Genomic DNA, 27,688 nt, shown 5'->3' with positions numbered 1-27,688 from the left:
CACACGGTTCGCGGTTCTGTCACCAGCTGGGGGAAGATGGGACATTTAAAGTGTCAGGAGGCAGGCTCCCTGTGGCATTGCATACTTTAATGTAATACTCTGCTTTTTCTGCCTGACAGGCAAAGTCCACAATGGTCCCATCAATGTCCCATGGATCCCTTCCTATAGACCCATTCTACCCCCTCCTAACCTCTCTCTCTCCCTCCTGCCCCCTCTCTCTCTCTCTCTCTCTCTCTCTCTCTCTCTCTCTCTCTCTCTCTCTCTCTCTCTCTCTCTCTCTCTCTCTCTCTCTCTCTCTCTCTCTCTCCCCATTTCTCTCTCTCCATCTTGCTCTACTTTCTTTATGTGGGCCCCCAAGGTGCCATGTTCTGCCGGTCCCCTGTCTCTGTAATGTGAGATCAGATCAATATTCCACACACCTTCAAACATAGCACAACACCTGCATGTGGAAATGTAATGTAAATTGAATTTAGATCATTATATCTTTTACTGGCTAACTGTTAGATCCATGTGAATGTTTTTATTTATGTTTTATCTTCAACCAGGCCAACAGGCTCGGAGGTGAAGACTATGTTTTTGCCCCTGTGTGCTGTGTGTGTGTGTGTGTGTGTGTGTGTGTGTGTGTGTGTGTGTGTGTGTGTGTGTGTGTGTGTGTGTGTGTGTGTGTGTGTGTGTCTGTGTGTGTGTGTGTGTGTGTGTGTGTGTGTGTGTGTGTGTGTGTGTGTGTGCACGCGCGTGTGTGTGTGTGTGTGTGTGTGTGTGTGTGTGTGTGTGTGTGTGTGTGTGTGTGTGTGTGTGTGTGTGTGTGTGTGTGTGTGTTTGACTGTGTACAGTTAAACTTGGTCACATTCACAGCTGAACCGAACTTTGCATGCACACATACTCCCAGTCCCAGTAGGCCAAGGTAGAACCTCTGTGCCAGAGCAGTGACAGTCCTGTCACCCTGCCCTGGATGGAGAGAACGACAAACCTCTTTTTTCATATCAGCCTCATGGTGGCGCTATAACAGGCTTGAGTCACGGTTTGGCCTATAAAACTCTTGAACCATAGACCCCTTAACAGACGACGTCACACTGATAAGAACCAGTATGCGTGCAACCAGTATGCGCTAAATGAAACCCATTCTATCAGGTCTCGCCAGGACGTGCCACACTAGCCAACACACAAGAGGGGGTTGGGGTGTGCTGAAACTAGCGCACCCCGAAACAACAGGTTGGAAATTGATTGCGTGAAACAATCACCTGCGCATCCAGTCTCAATGTTAGTAAACAATTAATTGGTCTCTAGATCGTACCATTACAATAAAATGTTTTCCCTGGATTCCTCGGGTCTTGACACAACTCCCCACATATAGGCCCCGTACATTTCCGCCTGACTACATTTTCTGCCAATAGCCTTTTCTTCAAAACAGTCATTTTGATACTACTCCCACTCCCTTTTTGTGTGACACTGTTGTATGACAAAGTGTAAAATAGGGCTTAAGTGGTCAATCAGACTAACTGATTAGTCGATTGTCGATCCCCAAAATTACAGAAAACAGAAAAGACACTATAGTATAGAACCCTGAGAGACTCCGGTCAACCATAATTAAAGGGATAGTTCACTCCCAAAATTACTTTTTTTCTATCGATTAGTCACCCCATGGAGACTTGAATTCATGGATTTGTTTTTGTTTTTGTCGCATTCCTAAGCCAATAATTTGATGACCCGGCAGCAGTTCCGGTAGGAGACACAAAGAGTCTCCTTTGTATCTCCTACCGGAACCGCTGCCTACCGGTCCGCTGGTCATCAAATTATTGTCTTAGGAATGCGACAAAAACAAAATAATATCCATGAATTGAAGTCTCCATGGGGTGACTAATCGATAGAAAAGTTATTTTGGGGCTCTTTAGTAATGGAAAAATTAATCGGTAAGGAAATAACGGATAGTTGCAGCCCTAATCCAGAGCCCGGTTAAGTAGCCCTCTGGTTGTGTCGTTTTTACAAGGCCTCACATTATAGGTGGACTATTTTGGGACGTGGTGTTGGTCTGCACGGCTGGCTCGTCTGCCTTCCTCAGACAGCCTGTCAGTGGGATGAGATCCTGGTGCTCTCCTGGGTGGTAATTAGGCAGCGATATGAGCCAGCGCAAACAGCAGGGGGCGCACTCATCCGCTCTCCAGTGGTTTATTATTATGACTATAGCCTACTATCTCAAGCTTTACCATTAGATGTCATTCCATCGTGATAGCGGTGTCCTTCAGATGTAGGTCAGTATCATAATGTGTGCCACAGCTCTGATCATGTCCATCTATAAACAACACACTTTCACTGACACATAGTGTGAAACAGTGGCAGGGTTGTTCTCGTTGCTGTCAGGCTGAAACCTTGTATCTCTATATGGGTTTTCGGGGGTAAATTAATGCCCTACTTTGTCATACATGACAGTGTCACACAAAAGTAGCAAAAATAGCAGATCTATTAAGTGACGCGATGTGAGCTTGTGGAGCAGCTAGTTTGGCTATTTTCAAAAGTTTTGGAAAGTGAGCTTTAGTGTGTGTGTGTGGGTTTTATAAATATATATAAAGTAACAGTTTTGGACATACATGGTTTCTGCCCGACAGCAATGTTATATACTAGCCTATAACTAACATGTGCAGCTTCTGAGAGACACACACACACACATGCGCGCGCGCACATGCACGCATGCACGCACACACACACACACACACACACACACACACACACACACACACACACACACACACACACACACACGCAGACACACTCACAGATGCAGGCACACAGAAGCTCATTCTCTTGCCCTCTCTGCCACACTCTGCTCAGTGAAAAAGGTTGCTCTTGATTTAGGGTCGCACCGCTACAAGATGAGAGGGGATGGGAGGCGATTCTTTAACCCCGGGCAGACAGGGGGGGCAGAGAGGGGTGATGGTTCCCACTTTGATGGCCCACACTACTGAGAGAGAGAGAGAGAGAGAGAGAGAGAGAGAGAGAGAGAGAGAGAGAGAGAGAGAGAGAGAGAGCAGTCTGAATTATACCCTGGGAAAATATGACAGTGGTGGTGGACACCAGTGGTGGGAAAAGTACTCAAATGTTGTACTAAAGTAAAAGTATCAATATTGCAATGTAGAAATACTCCATTACAAGTAAAAGTCCGGAATTCAAAGTTTACTTGAGTAAAAGTATAAAAGTATTGGCATAAAAATGTACTTAAAGTACGAAAAGTAAAAGCATTCTCATTATGCAGGATGTTCCATTTCACAAGTTTTTCAAAACAAATCTTTTGAAAATACCAGATCTACAAGCTCACAATGCAACACATTGTGAGCTTAGATCTGCTATTTTCAAATGGCCAAAATATAGGTCTGAAATGGTTAGTATATGTTTTGTAATAATAATCAAAATCTACAAAGTAACTAGTAACTAAAGTTTTCAAATAATTGTAGTGGAGTAAAAGACAATATTTGCCTCTGAGATGTAGTGGAGTAGAAGTAAAACTACTGAAGATCTGAAATACTCCAGTAAAGTAAAAATACCTCAAAACTGTACAAAGTACAATACTTGAGTAAATGTACTTAGTTACTTTACACCACTGGTGACACTAATGAAGTAGCCTACATTTACTTGAGTAGTACCTTTTAGTTCAAATGTCTGACTGTACCTTGTGCTGTTTACATTTCTGTCTAATGAATATTCAATCAATCTCCACTACATTTCTAGGACGAGGGAAAAGTGCAAAACACTAAATCTAATTCTGCCTACGCGGGCGGATTCTGCCAATGCTTTTCAATGGGAACAGAGCGTTTTCTTGCGAAAATCCTTGAATAGCAACAAACCGCTCCGTTCCCATTGAAAAGCATTGGCAGAATCCGCCCTCATAGGTAGAATTAAACTTTGGTGTGATGACCGTGCCCTAAAGTCCTGTTTCAAATGTAGAGAAAATAGCAGATCTATAAAAGCTACAAGCTCAGAACACAAAGTGCAGTACTTTAACTCAAGTACAATTTTGACAGAGCAACATTCACTTGTAGTTTTGACCAGGAGTATCTAAAATGATATAGTACTGAGGTTGAGTACTTTTTCCCCACCACTGGGAATATGAGGCGTACAGTATATGGCAGCTAGGCGGGTGTCAGACGACAGCAGCTGTTCCCACACGCCTGTTAGTTTCCTATCAAACCCCCCATGCCAGTGTTGATGACGCCTCCCTTTGTATTCACACCCAACTACACTCTCCATGCATTTCGTTGCAGAAACCTCGTATCTCCAGTGGTGTAAAGAAACCAAGTACATTTACTCAAGTACTGTAGGCCTACTTAAGTACAATTTTAAGGTATTTTTTACTTTACTGGCGTATTTCCAATGTTCAATACTTTTACTTCTACGCCACTGCATCTCAGAGGGAAATATTGTACTTTTACTCAACTACCATCATTTGAAAACCTAGTTACTTTGGAGTTACAAATCATTATATTATAAAACATACATTAACCACTTTAGCCCTATTTTATACATAGGCCATTTGAAAATAGCTGATCTACAAGCTCACAGCGTGTCGCATCGCATCTGCTATTTTCAAAAAGTTATAACTTTTACTTTTGGTACTTTAAAGTAATACTAGGTAACGTTTTCAGTAAAACTAAAGTTAAATTGTATATCTTTTGTGAGTGGCAAATGTTTCACAACACCCACTCGATGAATTTCACCCCCGAAAGCCTTTTATTTATATATTTTCTATTGAACGCTGTCGAGCATGACTTTCCCTCGAAAATGACGTCATCTGGCCGGAAAATGGAAGCGGAAATGCACCGGGTTCCTGTTTGGCCAGGATAAACCGCGCCGGTTTCCTGTTTGGCCAGGAACTACCGCGCTAATAACAAAAGGAAACTCACGCTGATTTTAAGAGATTGTATGATTTGAAGAACGAAAAAAAAAAACAGAAAAAGAAAACACAGCTCACGGTAACTAAAGCTCCACTGGCTAAGAGAAACGATCCACTGATCGTATAAAACAATTAAAAGAACGCTTTTTGAAACACTTCGGTCTTCCGGTGAAAACGAATGGAATTCTGGGTAACGCAGTAATAAACAAACGTCCTGCAGTGACGGTAATGACCAGCAGAGGCTGCTAAAAATCGTTTTTTGAAATCTGCACTGTATAACTTTAAGTATATTTTGATGCCAATACTTTTGTACTTTTACTCAAGTAACATTTTGAACACAGGCCTTTTACTTGTAACTGTTTTTATATTGTAGTATTGCTACTTTAACTTAAGTAAAATGCCTGAGTACTTCTTCCACCACTGCTTATCTCCACTATTTCAACTTTTTTTTCCCTTTTTCGTAAAGTTACTTGATCATACTACAGCGCCACACAAAAGTATAAAAGGTAGCAGTTTTGAGCATGTCGATCTGCTACTTTTGCCATCTTTGAATATGAATTCTGAAAAGTATCAGTTTTGGACATGTGAGGTTTCCACCCGACAGAGACGATTTTGTGTAGTATGGTCACAAACGCCATTAGTTTCATGTCAAGGACCCATCAAATTAATATGTATTTCCTGACATACATATGTATTACGCACTACATAAAGTAAGTAGCCTTGGGAACCAAACAATGTTCCCGAGCCATGTGGCCCATGCACGTGATCAGACCATGGTTCCCAAGGCTACTAACCTAACTTGTATGCTACCCAGGAACGGACAGTCAGGTGGGCATGCACACGCACACACTATTCGAGTCGTAAGGCATGTGTGGGTCAACAAAGCACCTGTCCTGTAGACATATATGATAAAGCATTTACAGTCTATAACCTACAGTATTTACATGATTGTTACGTCCCAGTTGGTGGTCTAGGATTAAAGGACAGTAACATATACCCAAAAGTACATAACTTGAGACAGACAGAGGTTGAGGTGAACTGAAAGGTTGTTTATTAACAAACTAAGGGTTAACAAAAATGAAATAAGCCAAGTAACGATGCAGGGAAGGTCTGGTGGTGCCAAAGGAAAGAAAGCAATAAAACTCACTATCTAACTAAATATAAAATCTTACCTATTCAAAGAGACAAAAATATTACTTCCTACTCTAACAACAAACAAATTACAATGGGTGGCACTCACCTCTACACTAGTGTGAATAACAGAAGGTTACCTACGTGCGGAAATGTACAGGGTACCCCAGAACTAAACTACCCTTCCCTGAAATGTTGGCATGTTACAAAACTGAAGTGGTTACGAGGAGAACAAACAATTGACTGGTGGCAGCATGGCAGGAGGAAAAAAAGATGGCTGCCACACAGGTGATTTATATAGGGTGATTGGCTGGAGGTGATTGGTGGACCAAATGAGTGAATGACCAACCGATGGTGAGAGGCGGAGTTGAATGCTGAAGGATGGGACCTGGGAATGAATGATAGACAAGAGGGCAAAGGCAGGGGGAAGAAAACAGCAAACACAGACACAAGTGTATGCCTGATGGCAGTACACCTAACAATGATATTTATTTGCATATAAGAAATATCTTAAAATGACTTGTCAGCTCTGTTAGTCAGACGTTAGCCCTGTTAGGCTGAGGGGCCCCACATATGTTAGTGTTAAAATATATACATTTTAATAAAGTGTTGATTGACCACGTGGTCGATTGACCCCTGGGCACTCTCCCCATTGCCCCGATCCATAATCCATCCAACCATAATAATGAACCTTGAGTATTATAAAACAGCATTTATCATTCAGACGAGTGAACGGGAACCAACCAGGTCAAATTATTGCTATGTGCAAAGGTACTCGGCCAATCAAATTGATTTCTGTATTGATTGTGATTCCCATGCATGCCAGACATTGCTGTTTTTATTTTTAGGCACAGCCTATTTCTCCTAAGCAGGTTTGATGCACCTTTTACGCCACCAAGAGGGCAAACTGAGAATGACAACTGTATTCCTTTCTCTCTGTATTCATCTCGCAGGCCTGCACAGTAGTAGCAACAAAACATGTGTCAGGTGTGTGTGTGTGTGTGTGTGTGTGTGTGTGTGTGTGTGTGTGTGTGTGTGTGTGTGTGTGTGTGTGTGTGTGTGTGTGTGTGTGTGTGTGTGTGTGTGTGTGTGTGTGTCCTCCACTTTCTGTAATTGTTTCTGCATGTACCTCAGAACAGTATACAAACGTAACCAAATGTTACATTTGCATACTTCTGCATACTTACTTTTTCTTTTGGTACTTCAAGTTTTGATGGCAATACTTTCGTACTTTTACTCAGGTACATTTTGAATCAGACTTGTACTTGTAACAAAGTCTCTTTTTTTTTACAATAGGGTATTGATACTTTTACTTAAGTAAAACATTCTCCCATCACTGTCTGCGATACATTAACACTGTGGATTTGTACTGTGTGTAGAGTCACCAGCAGGGCTGCTGGCCAAGTGAAAAATGGTCAGTTTTATTGTGAGGCTCCCAGTGGGGATTTGCACAGGAGGGGAGGAGGAGAACATATGGGAGAGGGGGCGAGGGAGGGAGCGAGGGTTGTTGTTTTTCAAGTTCTGACATCTTAGTGTTAGTTCTTAGTGGGGTCCTTTCAAAACCACTGTTCTGAAGAGTTGTTCTTTTCAGCCCGAATTCCAGAAAATCAACTCATTAAAAAAAAGGAAATAAGTGGCCTACACACATTTTTTGAGGGGGTGGGGTGGAAAGCCAAAGTGCACTAACATGTTTGTACACATTGACTTTTATGTATTTGCCTCAAAGGTCAAATCAGACATCATGATTTTGGGGGGATAATTACCTCATGAACAAAACATTACAATATATAGTGCAGTAGCCTATCACTTAATAACATAACTAATTTGTGGCCATGTTGAAACACACAAAGAAGCCTTTTTTGAAGTCAGCTTGATTCCTTGCATAGTTATTGCACTTTGGCTTTGCAGGGCACCGTATAACACCATTCCAATAAAACAAACAATTATCTCTCATCTTTTGGGTGTTTTTTTCCCTTTTTTTTCGAAAGGGGCAAAGTTTCAGAGAAAGAAGTCTGCTGTCTCACATGAACACACACACACGCACACGCACACGCACACGCACACACACACACACACACACACACACACACACACACACACACACACACACACACACACACACAGAGTTGGCTGTTGTTGACTGTGAGTGACTAGGGTGCAATGAGGAGAGAGAGCGGGGCTCAGTGGGGCCGGGGGAAGGCCAGTGAGAGTGTTTCAGCAGCGCTCAGACACAGAGCTGTGTGGTGTGGTGGTGGGAGGCTGACTGGATGAACCATGTTCGCTGGGTGGAAGAGAGATTCAAAATGAAGGCAGAGAGGACCTCCTCCTCCTCCACAGTCACCGTGACACGCATTCCTACGCTGCCCAAGGTCCTTGGCCTCGTCCTGACTCTACTCTTCTGCATCACAGGTGAGAGCAAACTGTGAAATGCAGTGGTGTAAAGTAACTAAGGACATTTACTCAAGTACTGCACTTGAGTACACTTTTGAGGTACTTTTACTTTTACTTTTACTTCTACTTCACTAAATCTCAAAGGCAGATATTGTACTTTTAGTCCATTTGCAATTATTTGAAAACTTTAGTTACTAGTTACTTTGCAGATATAAATGATTATAGTATAAAACATACATTAACCACTTTAGCTCAATTTTATACCTACAGTAGGCTATTTGAAAATAGCAGATCTACAAGCTCACAACGCGTTGCTAAAGCTCTGCTATTTTCAAACATTTTAGTACTTTTACTTTTGGTACTTTAAGAACATTTTGATACCAATACTTTTGTACTTTTACTCAAGTAAATTTTGAATTCCGGACTTTTACCTGTAACAGAGTACTTCTACATTGCAGTATTGATGAATACTTTTACTTAAGTAAAACATTTGAGTACTTTTTCCACCACTGGGATTCAAGAAAAAAGTTGAAGAGTTTTTAATTTTCTAAAATCTACTAATTGAAAGTTTATGAATAGCCTATCTAGTCACAGTTATGTTTATGATACGGTGTAACTTTAAACAAACGTTCTGGTAAAATATCAATATCAAGTGGTCGTATGTTTGTTTTTGTCTATTACATTATATTGTGTTATTATTTATGTATTTATTCACCAGGGACAATGCACGTCAATCAACATTTCATTCTTCACATCGATGTACAGTAAATGTAACAAAGTTATAGTTTAAGAGCTAATTTTCCTCTGTGGTTTAAATTGGTGGTCTAACAGCTATCAATGCAAAACAATACAACGTTTGGTTTGCTTTAAGCCATCTGTAGCTCATGTTGGTCACAGGGTTGTTTTGTGTCCTTACATTATATTGTATTAGTCCAGGGGCGTCTTTAGGGGTCCCATGGGATTCCACCCCCTAGTGTTCATATTTAACCACTTAAACACAATATATGGTCCCTCAGCGTCCCTCAGGGCTTCATGCTAGTGTATTTTCAGTTTTCTGTTATTGTGGGGGAAAGCCCATAACACTTGCCTTAGCACTTGCTCTAGCCTTGACGACCTTGTAGGCTTATGCAAAGGTTGAAATGTAATTCAGATAGCATGTTATGTAGACAGATGCCAGGTTCACTTGTAGACCTGACATCCTATAGTTTGTATAGTTTCAATGTACAGATTATTTACTTACTTATTTACTATTATTTTTTGATTTTATACAGTTTAGACTGATGGTAGGTTCTTTGTTTAGCCTATGATCCTAGAGTACTATTTCTCTGCATTTGATGTTCTGGATTAAGAGCGTCTGCTAAATGCTTAAATTGTTCATTTTTAAACTTTCGCTGAAATTGTCGATCAATCATCATGCTGCGACGCGTTGTGAGCTTGACAATCTGCTAAAAGCTGCACCAAAAGTCTGCACCCATACTTACTAATTAGCCCTACCCCTTTAACCTGGTGTGCCTGCTTTTGGTCATGTCGTTATAGGTGAACAAACATTTAACTACAAGCTCACAACACAAGCGAGCTTGTGGATCCAACATTTTCATTACTTTTCAAAAAGGATTAAGTGGTAACTTGTTTTGGAAACAGGATAGGATAATTGGCATTTTCTTCCAAAATGTAAAAATATATATATATTTGGAAAACGTTTTTAAGTAAAGTAAAGTATACATGAGTAGAACATGCTTAAACATTCTGCAATTAAGGTCTAATATTTCTACAATTGCTACAAATTGCTACAAAACCGGTATATCCAGTCATTTTGGGGCATAAACAAGAGGTTCAAGGATAAAATCAAGTTTGATAATGATGTACCGTGCATGTTCACATCATGTATACTTCACATTATACTTTAGACCATTTTTCAAATGTTTTGTTTTCTATCACTTTGGACAAAATAGAAAATTTTACATTGATGTGCCCAGATGTCCCTATCCTGTATCCACTTTTGTTTTGCCAATATTTCCTTCTGAAATAATGCCTCTGTATTAATCGTAGGATTCTTTTTTTCCTTGTATTACATTAGTCGTGGGATTGTTTTTGTCCTTACATAGACTTAGGGTTGTTTTTGTCCTTACTCTACCCTGGGCAGACAGTAGGATGGTCTAGTCTCGTTCACAGTAGCTGCTCTATTCACATTCCAGCTTGTAACTTCCTGAGCTCAAAGGAGCCCGGGCTGCATGGCCTCCGCTATTGTGGACATTTACTGTACTGGAAGAGCATTATTACTGTACTGTAAGGGGGAGCATGATGGTTGAGTATTATCATAATCAGGGCTGAAACAGGCCAAATGGAGCTCATTATGGTTATTTCCATAGGATTATGGAAGACATTTTTGCATAATGTTTCATAAACTAATACAGTATGAAGCTATCAACTGTTGTATGAGAATATGTTGTTTGTGTGTGTATACTATATTGTCTCTGTCGGGTGGAAACATCATGTCCAAAACTGTTACTTTTCAGGACAAATATAGCAAAAGTAGCAGATCTATAAGCAAAATATTTCGAGCTTGTAGATCTGCTACTTTTGCTTCTTTTGTGTGACGCTGTAGTACGATCAAGTAGGGCATTCATTTAAAAAAAAAACTTGTATATACTATATACAATAAATTATGAACTCTATTTGAGTTGATGTTTTCTGCAGAGTTTTTTGCCTTTTTTACATTTTGTGTTATTTGTGTAATTTTGGCTGATAGATGTGAGGGTCAGTGTGTAATCCCATCATGAGCCGTACCAACCGTCCAGTTTACTCTGCTGCACCCTCCATGTCACAATCACTGCACCCTGTGTGTCACTGCTGCTCTGCCAATGACAAAGACTCTCTCTCTCTCTCTTTCACCCCCCATCCCTCCCTCTCTCTCTCTCTCTCTCTCTCTCAGTGGTGTAAAGTAAAGAAGTACATTTACTCAAGTGCTTTTGATTATCATCACAAAACATACAGTAACTACTAACCACTTCAGCACTATACATTTCGACCGTTTGAAAATAGCAGATCTACAAGCTCACAATGCATTGCGATGCAACGCATTGTGAGCTTGAAGATCTACTATTTTCAAAATATATATTTTTAACTTGTGAAATGGGACATTCTGCACAAGTACTTTTACTTTTGGTATTTTACATACATTTTGATGCCAATACTTTAATACTTTTACTAAGGTAGATGTTGAATTCCGGACTTTTACTTGTAACAGAGTATTTCTACATTGTAGTATTGATACTTTTATTTAAGTGAAAAATGTGAGTACTTTTTGCACAACTGCTCTCTCTCTCTCTCTCTCTCTCTCTCTCTCTCTCTCTCTCTCTCTCTCTCTCTCTCTCTCCCTCACTCCCTCCTGTATGTGTGCTCTCTCTCTCTCTTTCTCTCTCCCTTTCTCCTTTCATGGGAGGAAACTAGTTCCAAACAATCCTGCCCTTTGTCTTATCGTCCCGGCAACCCCTGTCAGGCGGACCAAATGGTTACCACGGCAATGAGGCGATGCCATGACTGCTACTGCCACAATTTAGAGAACAGTAGTGCTGAATCAATCAATCTCTCTCTCTCTCTCTCTCTCTCTCTCTCTCTCTCTCTCTCTCTCTCTCTCTCTCTCTCTCTCTCTCTCTCTCTCTCTCTCTCTCTCTCTCTCTCTCTTCTCTCCTCATTAGTTCTTTATGCAGTGCTCGGTACAATCCTATTGTGAAGTGAATAACCTTATTTATATGAATTATAATGACCGACTCAGGAGGCGCTTTGACTGTGCATCCACTGTGCGTTTATTCACTCTGATTGATTGACATGTGTCTTGACAGCTGTGCCTTCTATGCACGCATCTGCCATACACTCTTAACATAATATATATCAAATAGGCTCACGCCACACCTGTAATAATGTGTCAGTGAGAAACACTCACGTCATAAGTAGATTTAACCATTTACTGCAGCAAATGGAATACAGTTAAACTTGGTGTTAAGGGCTCCGCTCTTAAGATGTTCCCTATCTTTTGCTAAGCAGCATGCTAAGCAAAATACCCCCCAGGGCCCCCACAGGTAGGAAGAGCTGGCCCATAGCAAGACATTTAATCAGATCAACTTGAGTCATGCAAACTTGAATGCAGTTTAACATTAAAGGCATAAGACATTGAAGTCAGTTTGGAGCCATGCAAATATTGAAATTCAGCCAATTTCAGTTTAACATTCAGTTTAAACGTTTGCAAGACTGAACGATAAGGTGGAGGCTGGGGTGGTGGAGGCAAGCTTTGCCAGCAGCAGTAGGAGTGTGTGGCAGCAATCGAACAGCAGAGATCCAGTGTAGGAGGGAGCCGTATTTAAACAGACCGCCTTGTTGAGGGAAAGAGGTGTGACTGGTGTGTAGAAAAGTGTGGCTGATTGAAAGCAATCAGCAGACTGACAGCTGATTACAGCTGAGGCATATCTGACTCCTGTGCTGAACACAATGCTTCATATCACATATGATGTATGTTTCGCATTCATTAATAATCTAAATCTATATAGTAACCATTAACTAAAGCTGTCAAATAATTTTACTGTAGAAAATACAATATATGCCTCCAAGATAGGGGAGAAGTATATAAGTATAACAATTGTAAATACCCAAGTAAAAAAAATACCTCAACATTTCACTTAAGTACACTACTGTTTAAAGGTAACTTTAGTTACTGTACTTTCCACCGCTGCCCAACTGTACTAAATGTATAATGCTCACCAAGGGCCTGGCAGCAACAGTGACTAACACCTGATTTATACTATTACTATGCGTCACAACGTGACGCATTGTGAGCTTGTCAATCTGCTGTTTTCAGAGAAAGCCTTCCCCACAATAACAGAAAAGAGGAAAGATACTAGTATAGAGCCCTGAGGAACTCCGGTCAACCAAATGGGCCGGGGTTAAGTGGTTAAGTGCCGGTGTCTCACACTGAAATTAGCCGATTTACAAACTCATAACGCCTCGTGCTGCGATGTGTTGTGTGATACGCAAACCAAGCATAAATCAGGCTTTATATTAGTGGTGGAAAGTAACTAAGTACATTTACTCAAGTACTATACTTAGGTACAATTTTGAGGTATTTTTACTTTGCTGGAATACATCCAATTTGCAATACTTCTACTCCACTACATCTCAAAGGCAAATATTGTTCTTTTACTCCACTATAATTATTTGAAAACTTTAATTACTAGTTACTTTTTATTTTCAAAATAATTGTATACATTCAGTGTAACGATAGTTCATGTAGACACGGAAGGCAGAATGTTTATATTCTTCATTCACACTCCCCGGACCCCTCCCCATTCGCTTATACAGTCGTACTCCTTTAAGTCAGTACGTTCAACCTTTGTCTTTCTCATTCGCTTCAAGCCAACTCACTCACGCCCTCATACCCACAGTGCAACACTGGCGGGCCATTTAAGCAGCTTCTGCTCTCTGTTCATTCTACATGCTTAGCTGTCATTGCAGGTTGTACAGCTGTAGGTTTTCAAATACCCTCCACCTCCCCGGCCTCCTCCCTGTGGCATTTAGTTCATATTGTTATAGGTTTATTCTGTGTTTTGTACTGTGGTTCTCTGGATTATACTATGATTCTGTGTATTGTACTGTGGTTCTATGGATTGTACTATGATTCTGTGTTTGTACTGTGGTTCTATGGATTGTACTATGATACGTGGTAGTTTAATTAGGCATTGAAGGTTCAATGTTTATGTAAAACTGTATTTATGCTATGCTCTGGGGGTTTTGTGATTGAAGATCTGTGACATTTTTGCACAGGGAATCTTTAATATCACAAGAGCAGAGTCACACCGCCAAACTTGAATGCAATATCATTGCAATATGGTAAATGGTTAATAAATGGTAAATGGATAATTAATGGTCTGGTTATTTCTGAGCTGAAGTGTCTAAATGAAATACATCTATATATACAATTGGCAAACTGGATGTGTGCGTGTTTGCGTGTTTGTCCGTTTGTCTGGTAGGTTTCATGTTTGTTTTGTGTTTGTCACTTGCATGTTAGGTTTCGCTTTTGGTTTGCGTGTTGCAGTTAGGTTTCGCTTTCGGTTTGCATGCTGCAGTTATGTTTCGTTTTGCGCGTTGCCAAATCATGTGCGAGAAACAAGCACCGGTGTTGCAAGGAACGTCTATACGCTCTTCTGTCTCTGTCTCCGTGTGCGGGCCAGGCTACTAGACGGGAGGGCCGCGTATCGGCCCGACCCTCTAGTATTATACATTTGAACATTTCTGAAATGAGTACACTCATTTCTCCATAATGAGCATACTTTTACTTTTGGTACATTTTGATGCCAATACTTTTGTAAGTAGATAGATTTTGAATACCGAACTTGTACTTGTACCAGTGTACCAGACTATCTCTACAATAAGGTATTGATACTTTTACTTAAGTCAAATAATTTGAGTACTTCTTCCATCACTGCTTTATATGGACCTACCTACCGTGTGTTGGGAAGGGAACAGATTTATTGCATGTGGTTGTCAAGGCAGAGCTGAAGTAGAAAGGATACAATGTTTCCCCCATAACTCTGTAAGGAGATATATGAGCTTCATTAGACAAACATAAATCAATAGTCTGTGACCTAAACATGGGTCCTGACTCACTGTTTGGGAGACAGTGGTGTAGGCTACACTACATCATACGACAATTAGGCTACATTGCATCCATTTGTTCAGAGCGAAGTAAACAAACTACCAGGTAAATAATGCTCACATAAGTATAGCAAAGAGAACAATTTAGTGCAAGAAACTAAGTGCACAAAACTATAGGATACCAGGCAAACATAACACCTAGCATCTGTCAATACCTGCTGTCTAAATAGCATTCTTAACATTTCTGGTCAAACAAAACACATCTAAGTAACAAAAAAAGTGAACAATTAAGCAACATTGTAGATCTGCATGGTAGCCTATTAACATCTATCAAAATATGTAACAAGTAGTGATAAAAGGAATGGAGTGGTAGGGGAGGGGGTAGAGTCTGAAGAGGTGAGTTTTCAGTAGGGGAGTGAGTCTGCAGTTCAATCAAACACAGATGAAAGTGTGATGAAAGTGTGAAAATGGGCCTGGGGTTCTCAGCTGTAGCAGAAGTGAGAGTCGTACGATCATAAAAGGTGAAAGATCTGTGAGCATTAGCTCTACACGGTAAGACACTAATAACCAAATGGATCCCCTGGTTACAGAGTTGAACTGATACTCAGGACTTAACAGTGGACTGTATGTCCTCATAGAATCTCCTCCTCACTGCATGTAAAGCAGAGGTTCTCAACCCTTTTCATTTCAAGGACCCCCAGTTTGATATGCATTAGGTCATGGACCCAACACTCTCTGAGTTACAGACCTAAGCATTGTTTCTCAAAGTGGGGTCCGGGTACCCCCGGTCATTGGGGAGGTACATGAGGTCCCCACCAAAATTAGTTAATATAGCGTCACAATCATTTTAACCACTTTAACCATATTTTATACTTTAGTTTGGCTATTCAAAAATAGCAGATGTACAAGCTCTTGTAGATCTGCTATTTTTGAAAAATCTGAAAATGTGTGCCAATTTTTTTAATATATATTTCTTAAAGTGAAAAATGTTTTACTCAAATCTTTGCTTCTGGAGGTCCCTGGCACAAAAATATTTTCAGATAGGGGTCCGCGGCCAAACACATATCAATTTGGGGGTCCTTGACAAAGTTTGAAAACGACTGCCCTAGGTGTCCCCATGTTAAGAAGTAGTAGGCTACTGTACACTGCAACTATAACACAGTCTGAGGTGTGTCTCGATGCTGCCCTCCACAGGCGCCGTGTCGGGGGTGAACGTGACGAGCCCGACCCAGGCGGTGAAGGGCACGGTGGGCAGGGAGGCCCTCCTGTCCGTCACCTACTCCAGCCGCAGTGCCGACCAGCCCGTCATCAAATGGCAGCTGAAGAGAGACAGAGAGAAGCCCATCACCGTGGTCCAGTCCATCGGGACCAGCATCATCGGCAACCTGAGGCCCGAGTACCGCAACCGCATCCTGGTGTTCGAGAACGGATCCCTGCTGCTCCACAACCTGCAGCTGTCCGACGAGGGCTCGTACGAGGTGGAGATCTCCATCACCGACGACTCCTTCACCGGAGAGCACTACGTCGAACTCTCTGTCGATGGTATGGCTACGAGGGGTCTGGTAGAGCAAGAGTTGGTTCAGACAGACAGACAGACAGACAGACAGACAGACAGACAGACAGACAGACAGATTCATTCATGCAGTTGTCATATGGCAGCACTGCAGTAAGGATGAAACCGTGATACAGGTAATGGTAGAGAACAAGTACAGAGGAAGTAGCTGGGTAACATTAATTAAGCAACGGATGATTGTCAGCGCGCTGGTCGTTGTATAAAAATAACCCCCGACCGGATGATTAAACAACGAGGCAATAGCCAAGGTGTTTAATCATCCTGAAGGGGGTTATTTTTAAACAAAGACCAGCGCGCTGACAATTATCCCGCTTATTACATGGCTACTTCATAAACAAATTAAGAAATTGATCCAAAAGTACCAAAAAAACGAAGTATTTCCTTGCTTACGGCAATGAAAGTATATTCCATAAGTGTTGCGCTTTTTTGGTTACTGCATTGTCTATTTCTCGCTTCAAATGTTTTCAAAAACATTCTTGAGAGCAACGTTTATAGCCCGGAGGGAATTCAGAAAAATCGTGCACTTGGTGACAAGTTTTAGATTTTTGGCACGGTGTCAGGTATGGGCATAAGGTTTTCAAAAACCACCGCAAGCAAGTTGGGATCGCCCCCTAGTGGTCTGCTTGCAATGATTCCAAGATTAGATTGGTCAGTATATGATTGAAAATTCAAATAATTGAAAGAAAATATTTTTCTATGGATTCTGTTACTATTGTTTGGGCATGCTAAAAAGCATACTAAAAATCTATGAACATTTGAGTTGTGGAAAGGCATTATTTTCAAGATGGCGTCCACGATGGCTGCCGGGAGCTTAAAATGGCTATAAGCTGGAGGGAATATGTAAAAAATCATATAAATTGTGCACTTTCTGATAAGCTTTAGGTTTTTGGCATGGTGTTAGGTATGGGCATAAGGTTTTCAAAAACCATCGCAAGCAAGTTGGGATCGCCCCCTAGTGGTCTGCTTGCAATGATTCCAATATTGGATTGGTCAGTTGTATTGGTTGAAACCCCAAATAATTGATAGAAATTGTGTTCAATGGATTCTGTTAGTATTGGGCATGCTAAATAGCATGAAAAGAATATTTATTCAAATATTTTACTCATCATTATACCCATTGCACTTGCACAATGTGGTACAGCGAAGTCCAGCTCGGTGGCACTTACAGTTGCCCTTACAGGCAACCACACAGCCACAGTGGCGGATCAGTGAGCATGCCTTGCTGACATCTTCCAGATCTGTCCAATACGGCACCCACACTTTACTTCTGGCATTCCATTCCCAACCCCATTCACTGGGGTCTGGGATCTTGGGAGTTTTGGAGAGGGACAGCTTCCAGACAAAAGCTCCAGAGTGCAGGGCACGTTTCCCATGCTGGAATAAAGCGTGCTGGGTTGGGGGGATCGAATCCAGGGATTTGAGGCTATGGGTGAACAGGAGTTTCCTTGCTCCATTCACCGAGACTGCACTGCAATTCTTACTGTACATGTGTACAGTCCAGTGTTCAAGGCGTTGCATGTGCACTTTTTTGCCAATTCCAAACATTGCTGACACAACGTCACACCCTGTGAACGCGTGGAAAAGGGGCAGTGCTTGGCATTTTTGAGATCCCAGCTTTTGAAAGATGTGGTGGATTGGAATATATTTATATGCCTTTCCTGATCCAAAGCCGATCCACAGCTCTGAGAGGCCATAGCTCCTGGAACAGGTTGATGGCCAGCACCACCACATCACTATCCACTGTCCTGAGGTAGGCCTTGGTGTGACCTTGCTCGGCAGCATGACGCAAATGGAGCATCATCCGTGTGTCTGCTTCTTCTTGCTGAAATGGTGACACGGCTGCGAGGTCACTAGGCTTGTTGCTGAGAACAAGGTCTGCCTTTGTTGTGAAGAGGTGGTACTCCAAATGAACGGTTTTCTCCTGAAGTTCCTGACTGATGAATTGAAAGAGCTGGTCTTTATTTTGACTATCTTTGAGGAACTTCTGCCATTGGGCTCCCTTTGGCAGAGGTATCTTGGCTGAGACTCGCGTTCGACACCCTGCAGTCCCACCCCGCTTGAGACATTTGTCCTTTCCAGCAAGCACCATATTAAAGTGTTTGCAAACAGGCCACTAGGGAGCCAGCCCAACTTGTTTGTAATGGTTTCTGAAAACCTAATGCCCATACCTAACACCATGCCAAAAATCTAAAGCTTGTCACCAATGCACAATTTGTATGATTTGCTACATATTCACTCCCAGCTTTTGAGCTCCCGGCAGCCATCGCGGACGCCATCAAAAAAACAATGCCTTTCCACAACTCAGATTGTCCTAGATTTTCAGTATGCTTTTTAGCATGCCCAATAGTAACAGAATCCATTGAAAAAAAAATGCTATAAATTATTTGGATTTTCAATCATATACTGATCAATCCTATATTGGAATCATTGCAAGCAGACCACTAGGGGGCGATCCCAACTTGCTTGCGGTGGTTTTTGAAAGCCTTATGCCCATACCTAACACCGTGCCAAAAATCAGAAACTTGTCACCAAGTGCACGATCTTGATGATTTGGGCTGAATTGCCTCTCAGCTATTAGTTGTAAATGACATGATGTGTTTGTAAATGGCTGTCATGTTGGATACAGCATAAAATCAAGCAGCGCAGGTTGATATGAGCAGGTGCTCTTTGATTAGCCAGCGGTCTGTTATTGAGCTCCCACCCAACAATATAAAAGTCAGTATGAAGACAACTTAACATGTGACCTGGCCCTCTGTGCCTGGGCTGGTGGTCAGGTTTGCACAATCACGCAGAAATATAGGCCTCATGTGCATTCTTTCACCAATATAATTGAAAGCCTAAAGACCGGCCTGGCCATCTAGACGTGGACTGACCGAGTTAGGAGGATAGGGTATGAAACATCTTACACACTGCTCAGATGAGCAACCTGAATAATCATGCTGCTGAACATTAGTGTGGACATATTTGTATCAATTACTCACCCCGTGAAGGCTTGAATTCATGGAGATTTTTTGTTTTATGTCACATTCCTTCACGGTGAATGAAGAATCCAAAAAGGAATGAGAATACTTGATGAATTGAAGAAGCAGTTTGGTGCACTAACGAGGAACACACCTCGGAGTGTGAGTGGGGTTCAACACTCACTGCTCAGTTCACACCTAAAGGTCTCGTCCAGGCGTGTGTGTCGTTCGTGCATGAGACTGTTTACACCGGAACTGTTCAAAATAGTAACGTTTCTGCATGCGACAACACAGCATTTTGGTAGTAATGAGGTAACATACTGGATACAAGACCCTTTGATTATATTCTGTGTTGAGGTTTATAAACAGATTTTTTGATATGCTGTAGTTTTGCCATTGCTAATCCGGGGGACCCTATTTTCTCCAATTCATCAAGTTTTCTGTTCATTTTAGGATTCTTGTTTTATTAATTATTGATCATTCTAACCACTTTTTTATTCATAATTTGTAACTGCAATTTGTAACTGCAGTAACTAAAGCTGTCAAATCTAGTTGAGTAGAATTATCAAGTGTCAAGTAATTGAAACACTCAAGTAAAGAAAAAATACCTCAAAATTGTACTCAAATACAGTATTTGAGTATATTGTCTCTGTCGAGTGGAAACCTCATATACAGTTTGTTCAAAACTACGTACTTTGGTAAGTCATTTTTTTTGTAAGTTACTACTTACCAAGACTACTTACTTTTCGGTATCCAAATAAAAAAATAGCAAAGGTATCAGATTGACAAGCTTAAAGTGCAACGCTTCACGTCACGTTTTGAACTTGTGGATCTGCTACTTTTGATGCTTTTGTGTGATGCTGTGATACGATCAAGTAGGGCGTTAATATACGAAAAAACGATATGTGGGCTACTTAGCTACTACCCGCCACTGACAGACTGAAGGTGACGGAGACTCTCTCATCCCTTGTCGTCCACAGTTCCCGTGTCCAAGCCGTACGTACAGATGATGGCGTCCTCCGTCCTGGAGTACAGCGAGTACTTCTATATACACTGTTTCCATAGCAACGGCACCAAGCCTGTGTACGCCTGGCTGAAGGGGGGCAAGGTGCTGGCCAATGACTCCCGCCTGCTGCTGTCACATGACCAGAAGGTCCTGACCATCGCGCGCGTCCTGATGTCAGACGACGACGTGTACGCCTGCACCGTGGACAACCCCATCAGCAGCATGAAGAGCACGCCCGTCCATCTCACCGTCTACAGTTAGGTGGCGCTGTAATGTTACTACTACAGTAGTACAGTGGTTGTCAAAGGGTGTTTTGTATTTTCAAAACATTTAGTCACAAATTATTTTCTGATGGGGGTCCGCGGCCAAATACGTTTAATTAATTTGGGGGTCCTTCACATTGGTTTGGGAACCACTGCAGTAGTACAGTATCACTCAAGTTAGTGTCTGCAGATGGCATTGTTAATATCAGATATACCTATATATATATATATATAGAGAGAGAGATTAAAGTTTGCCTGTTTCTCCAACAATGTTGTTTACAACCATAGTTCTTCAATGGGAACCCCCAGGGCCAGATGTCCTTGAGGGGGTTCCAAGGCGTCCCCTAGCAAAATGATAGTTTAATTCAAATTGGCCCAGAATGCAAATATGGAGTCTATTTATCACCAGAGGCATTTCTTTAATTTGTCCCTTGGAAATGTAGGTTCCACACAGAGATTCCAGACTAATATCTACGCAGTGATATTAGTCTGGCCATGCCAGGCTCACATTATTATGTACAGTACTGTTCATTAATAATATGCTCTGTCGTGTCAAAATAAACAAATAAAGTAAAGTAAGTAAAAGTTTACAACAAATGAAAATCCCAAATAACCCCAGAGGAAAATGTGCAAAAAGTCCTACAGGAAGGGGCTTCCGGGTGGTGCAGGGATAACGTACCACAGTACCTGCCCACCAGTGGCACCGTGGAGACTGGCGTAAGATTCCTCCATGGCCGGGCGCTCTACCAACAAAGCACAATTGTGTGTGCGGGTGGGAAGCCAGCAGGGGAGGACGTTCTCAGTATCCAACTCCTACAGCTTAGGTTAGTTCAGTTGAGGTGCCTGTTCAGCAGTGGTGTAAAGTAACTAAGTACTCAAGTACTCAAGATGTACTCAATTTCTGTACTTAAGTTAATGTTTTGGTATTTTTTACTTTACTGGAGTATTTCCAATTTCCTGTACTTTTACTTCTACTCCACTACATCTCAGAAACACATTTTATACTTTTACTCCACTACAATTATTTGAAAACTTTAGTTACTAGTTACTTTGTAGATTTTGATTATTATAACAAACATGCATTAACCACTTCAGCCCTATAAACATTTCAGCCATTTGAAAAAAGCCCATCTACAAGCTCACAATGCGTCGCATCAAGATTGTTATACATTTGAAATGGGACATTCTGCATAATGAGTACTTTCTACTTTTGGTACTTTAAGTACATTTTTATACTAATACTTTTGTACTTTTACTCAAGTACATTTTTTATTCCGGACTTTTACTTGTAACAGAGTATTTCTATATTGCAGTATTGATACTTTTACTTAAGTTAAAAAAAAAATTACTTTTTCCGTCACTGCTGTTCAGTAGGCAGCGGAACTGGGAATAGTGTGTGGATGAGATACTCCTTACTGTGTCAGCTGAAAACAAGCTGCTGGTGCCTCCATGTGTACCAAAGGAGACATGTGGTTGTCTCGTCTACACCCTCCAAAGCACAACAAGAAGGGCTTGGCAGTGACAAGGACCGTATACTTTGGGAGAATTGGCGATGACTAAAATGTAGAGAAAATGTTAAAATTAAAAAGAAAGACATGTTATGAAGTATAAACAATCTTTTGCACAATCTCAAGGTGTTACGAATTGAACCACTGACCTGCTGGACCTCCAGTCCATAATTTAACTTCTCATTACAGGTATTTGTTAGACAGTTGGTATTGAACACTATGTCTACCTGAGAAAAGGTGTCCTACCCCAGGCAATAAAAGCAGGCAGATAAGTGTCAGGTAGAGCATGGTCTATGACCTTGGTTTTATTTTCGGCCACTTCACACCACCAATATTATAATTAAATTGTTTATTGAAATGGATGAGGTAGGGGAGAGGTCTTCACCCTGAAGTCTTTTGGACCAGCGGTCATGGAGTCATCTCTGGGATGGTGGATGGACCCCCCCAACATTTAAGAAATGAATGAATGAACTTGGCTACTGAATGAGAAATCTGAATCAGAATTGTGGCAAAACAGTAATATAATATCTATAATATATGCATTTGTGCGTGCAAGCATGCGTGTGTAGTCCCAGGGGTCAGTTAAAAGCAGGGACCTTTTTTATAGACTCATAAACTGTTCCGTGTTTGTTTTTCTTGACCACAAATGTTAATAATGTTATTTATATGTTTTTTAGACAGATGCTAGACCTGATGTGATGTTTACCTGCATGCTAGTTTCTATGCACACACAACGTAACAATTTTCCGTATTGTATGTTGGCGAGGGTTCATGCTTAGGCTTACTCGGAATTCACTCTAAATTCATTATAAATTGTACATGGTAAACTGCACCTCTTGTTGGGTGGTACTTTCTGGAAGAAGTGACGTCGTCCTCCTTTTGAGGTTGACAAAGATGGCCAGCATATTGACATCTGAGGAAAGCATCTGTTTGTTTTTATATTTAAGCCCAAAAACGTGTAAATCTCCATTGAAATCTGGACATAGTGAACCTAACTAAATGCAGGAAAGTTAAAGTTTACGCTGGCTCTGTTGCAACTTAAATTCTGGGCCTGGTAAAAGAAAGGCCTCCACAATACAACAACACATGTTTTTCCTCGCAGAATCTAAACTTTTCATGTAAAATGTGTTTCTCCACTGTGGGTCATTTAGAATTATTAGCAGCGAAAAGCATTGCAAGGTTTCAGTATCTTAGAGACAGAGTTCTTCATACAGCACAGTAGAAGTAAGACATGTGACTCATGTTTGGGTCTGTTCCCACAGCGACCGAGTGTTAGCAAGAATACAGTATAGCCCCCCCCCACCCACCCACCCACCCACCCACACACACACACACACACACACACACACACACACACACACACACACACACACACACACACACAGACACACACACACACACACACACACACACACACACACACACACACACACACACACACACACACACACACACACACTCACCCCTGTCTCTCTCTGCTTTAGGACGTAGCTCGCTGTACATCATCCTGTCCACCGGGGGCATATTCCTACTCATCACCTTAGTGACTGTGTGCGCCTGCTGGAAACCATCCAAGTAAGAGCTCTATTCCATCTCTCTCTCTCTCTCTCTCTCTCTCTCTCTCTCTCTCTCTCTCTCTCTCTCTCTCTCTCTCTCTCTCTCTCTCTCTCCCCCCCCTCTCACTCTCTCTCTCCTCCCTTTCTACTGTTGCTACAGCTTGGCACATGGACTTGAGGACGTGATTAGAATCTTAATAAGCCCTGTCTCACTCTTTCAACATGGCTACATATGCACATAATTAAGTTTGTTGTACACACAATTATACTGTAGTTTTCCCTTTAGCTACAGATACGGAGTAAACCATACAATAAAGTATGTGCCTGAAGTTATCAGGCTATGTTTGTGATGTATTCATTTTTTTCATAAGAATGTTTATATTTTTTACAGAAAGAAGAACCGGCCGGTTCCCCCTAGGGCCCCCGTCTACGTGGAGCAGAGTGACACTGGCCATGATAGTGAGGCTTCATTTATACTTTGTGTCACTCAGTGACATAATGAATTAGACCAGGGGTCTTCTATAGGGGGTCCGGGACCCCTAGGGTGTCCTCAGAGATACTGCAGGGGGGACGCCAAATCTTTGTGTGATAGGGACTTTATTTTTAAAAAAATTACATCAACCACTTGAACGCTCGCATCCCTATTTTGGGGGGAACATTAGCCGAAAATAGCCGACCTGTAAGTTGTGAACTTGTAGATCGGTTATTTTGGGGGCTTAAGTGTTGTTAAATGTCTGAAATCACAGATTTAGCATGAATCCGATATGCAGTGGGGGGTCCCCGCTTCATCTCTCTCTCAGCTAGAGTCCTTGGTCTGAAAACCCTTGAAGACCCTTGAATTAGGCTCAAGGGATAGCAGCACTTCTAGTCTAAATGGTATTTCTTAACCCTTTTTGGCTTGAGCATTAATTTTACCATTGCCACATCTTGAGAAATGATTAACACCGAAGTTGATAATTTGATCCCATGATTTTGCCTGCATGGCTATCAGAATATACAGAATATAGCCAATACAAATACTAAACCAAATCTATTCATGTTCACAGTCGATGTTGTTCCTAAACCAACAACTCTGGGCCGAAGGAGTCCCATGCCTCTCTATGTTCTCAATGAAGATGTAAGTGACTTTTTATTTTTTGCAAAAGTGATATTTTTCTATCTAGGCCTGCTGTATAAAGTGCTACTACCACTCTTTCACACACATGCAGGCTTTGTCTAGAGGTAAAAAAGAAAAGAAAAAAAAGAAACAGTGTTACAATTAGGGAATGTTTGTGGCAAGATGTACATCTGCTATTTTTGACATTTTTGGAACACAAATCTTCTGTTCTCCCTGGCAAAATCCTTTCAGATGGGGGTCCGTGGTCAAATGCATATCAGTTTGGGGGTCCTTGACATGAAAAAGTTTGAGAACCACTGGTGTAGAGGGGGGGGGGGTGACCAAGTATACAGTTATGCCAACCCCTTGCTACTTACTACATTTTAACCCAACCATGGCCAACATACCTTTGACCATCTTAATCCGGCCCGCCAAGTCCTCAAAGAAAACCAAAATGCCCCCCCCCCCCCCAATATATTTACATTCTAAAAGGTTGCCATATGTGAATGGTTTTGAGAAAAAAATATTTAACTCGACTCCAATTAATAGTAATAATATTTACCATTTGAGTACTATACCTACCTGCATTCCTCCATCCGTATGTACTCAAATGTTTTATATATATAATGTAACAGTGAAACAGTCAACCTTGAGTCCATATTTATAACATAATGCAATGTGTTTGATCAGTGACCTATGGAGTGGTGCATATCAGGCAAGATAAGATACTGTCTAAATTTATAGGCTCATTTAAAAGTTCATATGGCATTGACGTGGATTGTTTTATGCAAGTAATCTTTTTGTTGTAAGGCCAGAGTACACCAGAGTGATACGGTAGCCTACAGTACAGCTGTAAAAAAAAACTGAAAATGATTGTTGTGAATGTGAAGACAAGTACCTTATTGTAGTAAGGTACTGTCTACCAAATGCATGCAGTTTTAACATAATTCAGCACCATGTGTTTCACGTTTCAATTCAAATGTACAATGTGTGGCCCATCACTCACTTTATCGAAGCCAGTATGGCCCCCTGGAAATAAATCTTGCCCACCCCTGTTTTAACCTGTCGATCAATCTCCATGTTGCAGGAAGCCCTGGAGCGGTTTGAAGACCGGCCCAGTAGTCCAGCGAGCCAGTCAGAAATTAGCAGCCATGCCCCCTACACCGTCTCCACTCTCCATCCCCCCCACCACCACCCCCCCTCCTCCTCCTCCTCCGGCGGCGGCACGCTGGAGAGGCCGGTGTGGACCACCCCGCGCCGCTACAACCGCAGTCCCCTGCCCTCTCCCCTGGCACACCCGCTCCCACTGCGACCGCCGGCTCCTCCCCTGCGCCCGGTGGTCCGCTCCCCAGTCCAGCTGTCCCCCGGGGGGTCGTCCTCGCCGCACGGCTTCACCCCCATAAGGAAGTACAGGCCCCCCGTAGGCATCCCCACCAGCCACCACCACCTGCCCGTGGAGTCAGCGGAGGGCCCGGAACTGATTGACACGCGTCATTCACCAGTCCCACAGTGATCGTCAGACCTCATGTTTCTCATCGGCCTTTTGGTAGAGTGGTTCCAAAACTGGAGGTCGGGACCCCTCAGGGGGGTCCCCAAATTATTTTGAGGGGTCCCCCAGATGATTAGCTTAATGTGCAACATTGTTTTCTCACTCAACAGTAAACAAACCAACATATAGTGTAAGTGTATACAGGGTATCTGCACATTGCTAAAGTTACAATTTAATGACTTTTAAGACCTTTTTAATAATTGTCAAATATTACATAAGAAAGAGGCAAACATTGTGAAAATAGCCGATAATGCGAGGTGTTGTGAGCTTGTAGTTCGGCTATTTTCACGATTTGTATCTGTGGAACCGAGTCAAACTAAATGTAATGCCTACAATTCCAAGTGCTTGTCAGGGTGAGGGGTCCCCAGTTCAAATAGGATTATTTGGGGGGGTCGCGGCCTGAAAAGTTTGGGAACCCTTGCTTTGGTATAGTGGTTCCCAAACGGTGTGCCGAGGCACATTGGTGTGCCATGAAGCAAGTCCAGATGTGCCTTAAAATGTTGTGACAGAAACACATTATTATTGCAATATACAACTGTTATGAATATTTGTTTATTTGATTTACGATGTCAGTAGGCTACTTTGTGCGCCCTCGTGTCCCAATACAGAGGCAAATTACATACCCTAACAATACATATATTTTAAATACTTTCAACTGGCATCACTATTTTGGGTAAGTAATTATGGGCAAACCTTTTTATTAGTATTTTTTTTCCCCACACATTTTCAAAAATGGAGAAAATTGCTGATCTACAAGCTCACAACGCGTCATGATGCCATGCACTCGTGAGCTTGAAGATCAGATATTTTTTGCTATGAATGAACATTGTGCCTTGAGATTTTGACTTGCCCATTGGTGTGCCTTGGCCACAGAAAGTTTGTGAACCACTGTTTTCTTGCGTTTGTATGAAGGTGCTACTTTGTTACATTTTGGCATTAAGATTATGGATATGATCCTCAAGATGCATTAGATGTTTCACCTGGATATCCAAGAGATGTTAAAAAGAAAGATAGAGAGTAACTGTTTTCATTCAATAGAAATACACCGTCACATATTGTCAGAATATAATATGTCTAAAGTTACCATGTGTAAAATATGTCTGCTGTCTTTTGGTGTAAAACTATTTC

General features: G+C 41.6%; 1 protein-coding gene across 1 annotated transcript; it reads left to right on the top strand.

Moving 5' to 3' along the window:
• Window positions 1–8,314: 8,314 nt before the first annotated feature.
• Window positions 8,315–26,524, top strand: hepacama (hepatic and glial cell adhesion molecule a; the record flags this gene model as incomplete). The annotated part of the gene is made up of 7 exons (XM_084064610.1): window positions 8,315–8,422; window positions 16,244–16,591; window positions 20,563–20,844; window positions 23,844–23,934; window positions 24,307–24,374; window positions 24,962–25,032; window positions 26,099–26,524. Exons 1-7 carry the CDS (start codon window positions 8,317–8,319, stop codon window positions 26,522–26,524), a joined length of 1,392 nt encoding a protein of 463 aa, XP_083920736.1. The 5' UTR covers window positions 8,315–8,316.
• Between the last annotated feature and the right edge of the window lie 1,164 nt (window positions 26,525–27,688).

Source organism: Gymnoscopelus microlampas, assembly GCF_963454915.1.
Source record: "Gymnoscopelus microlampas genome assembly, chromosome: 8".
In the NCBI taxonomy this organism is placed as follows: Eukaryota; Metazoa; Chordata; class Actinopteri; order Myctophiformes; family Myctophidae; genus Gymnoscopelus; species Gymnoscopelus microlampas.
This window is presented reverse-complemented; position numbering and strand designations above follow the sequence as displayed.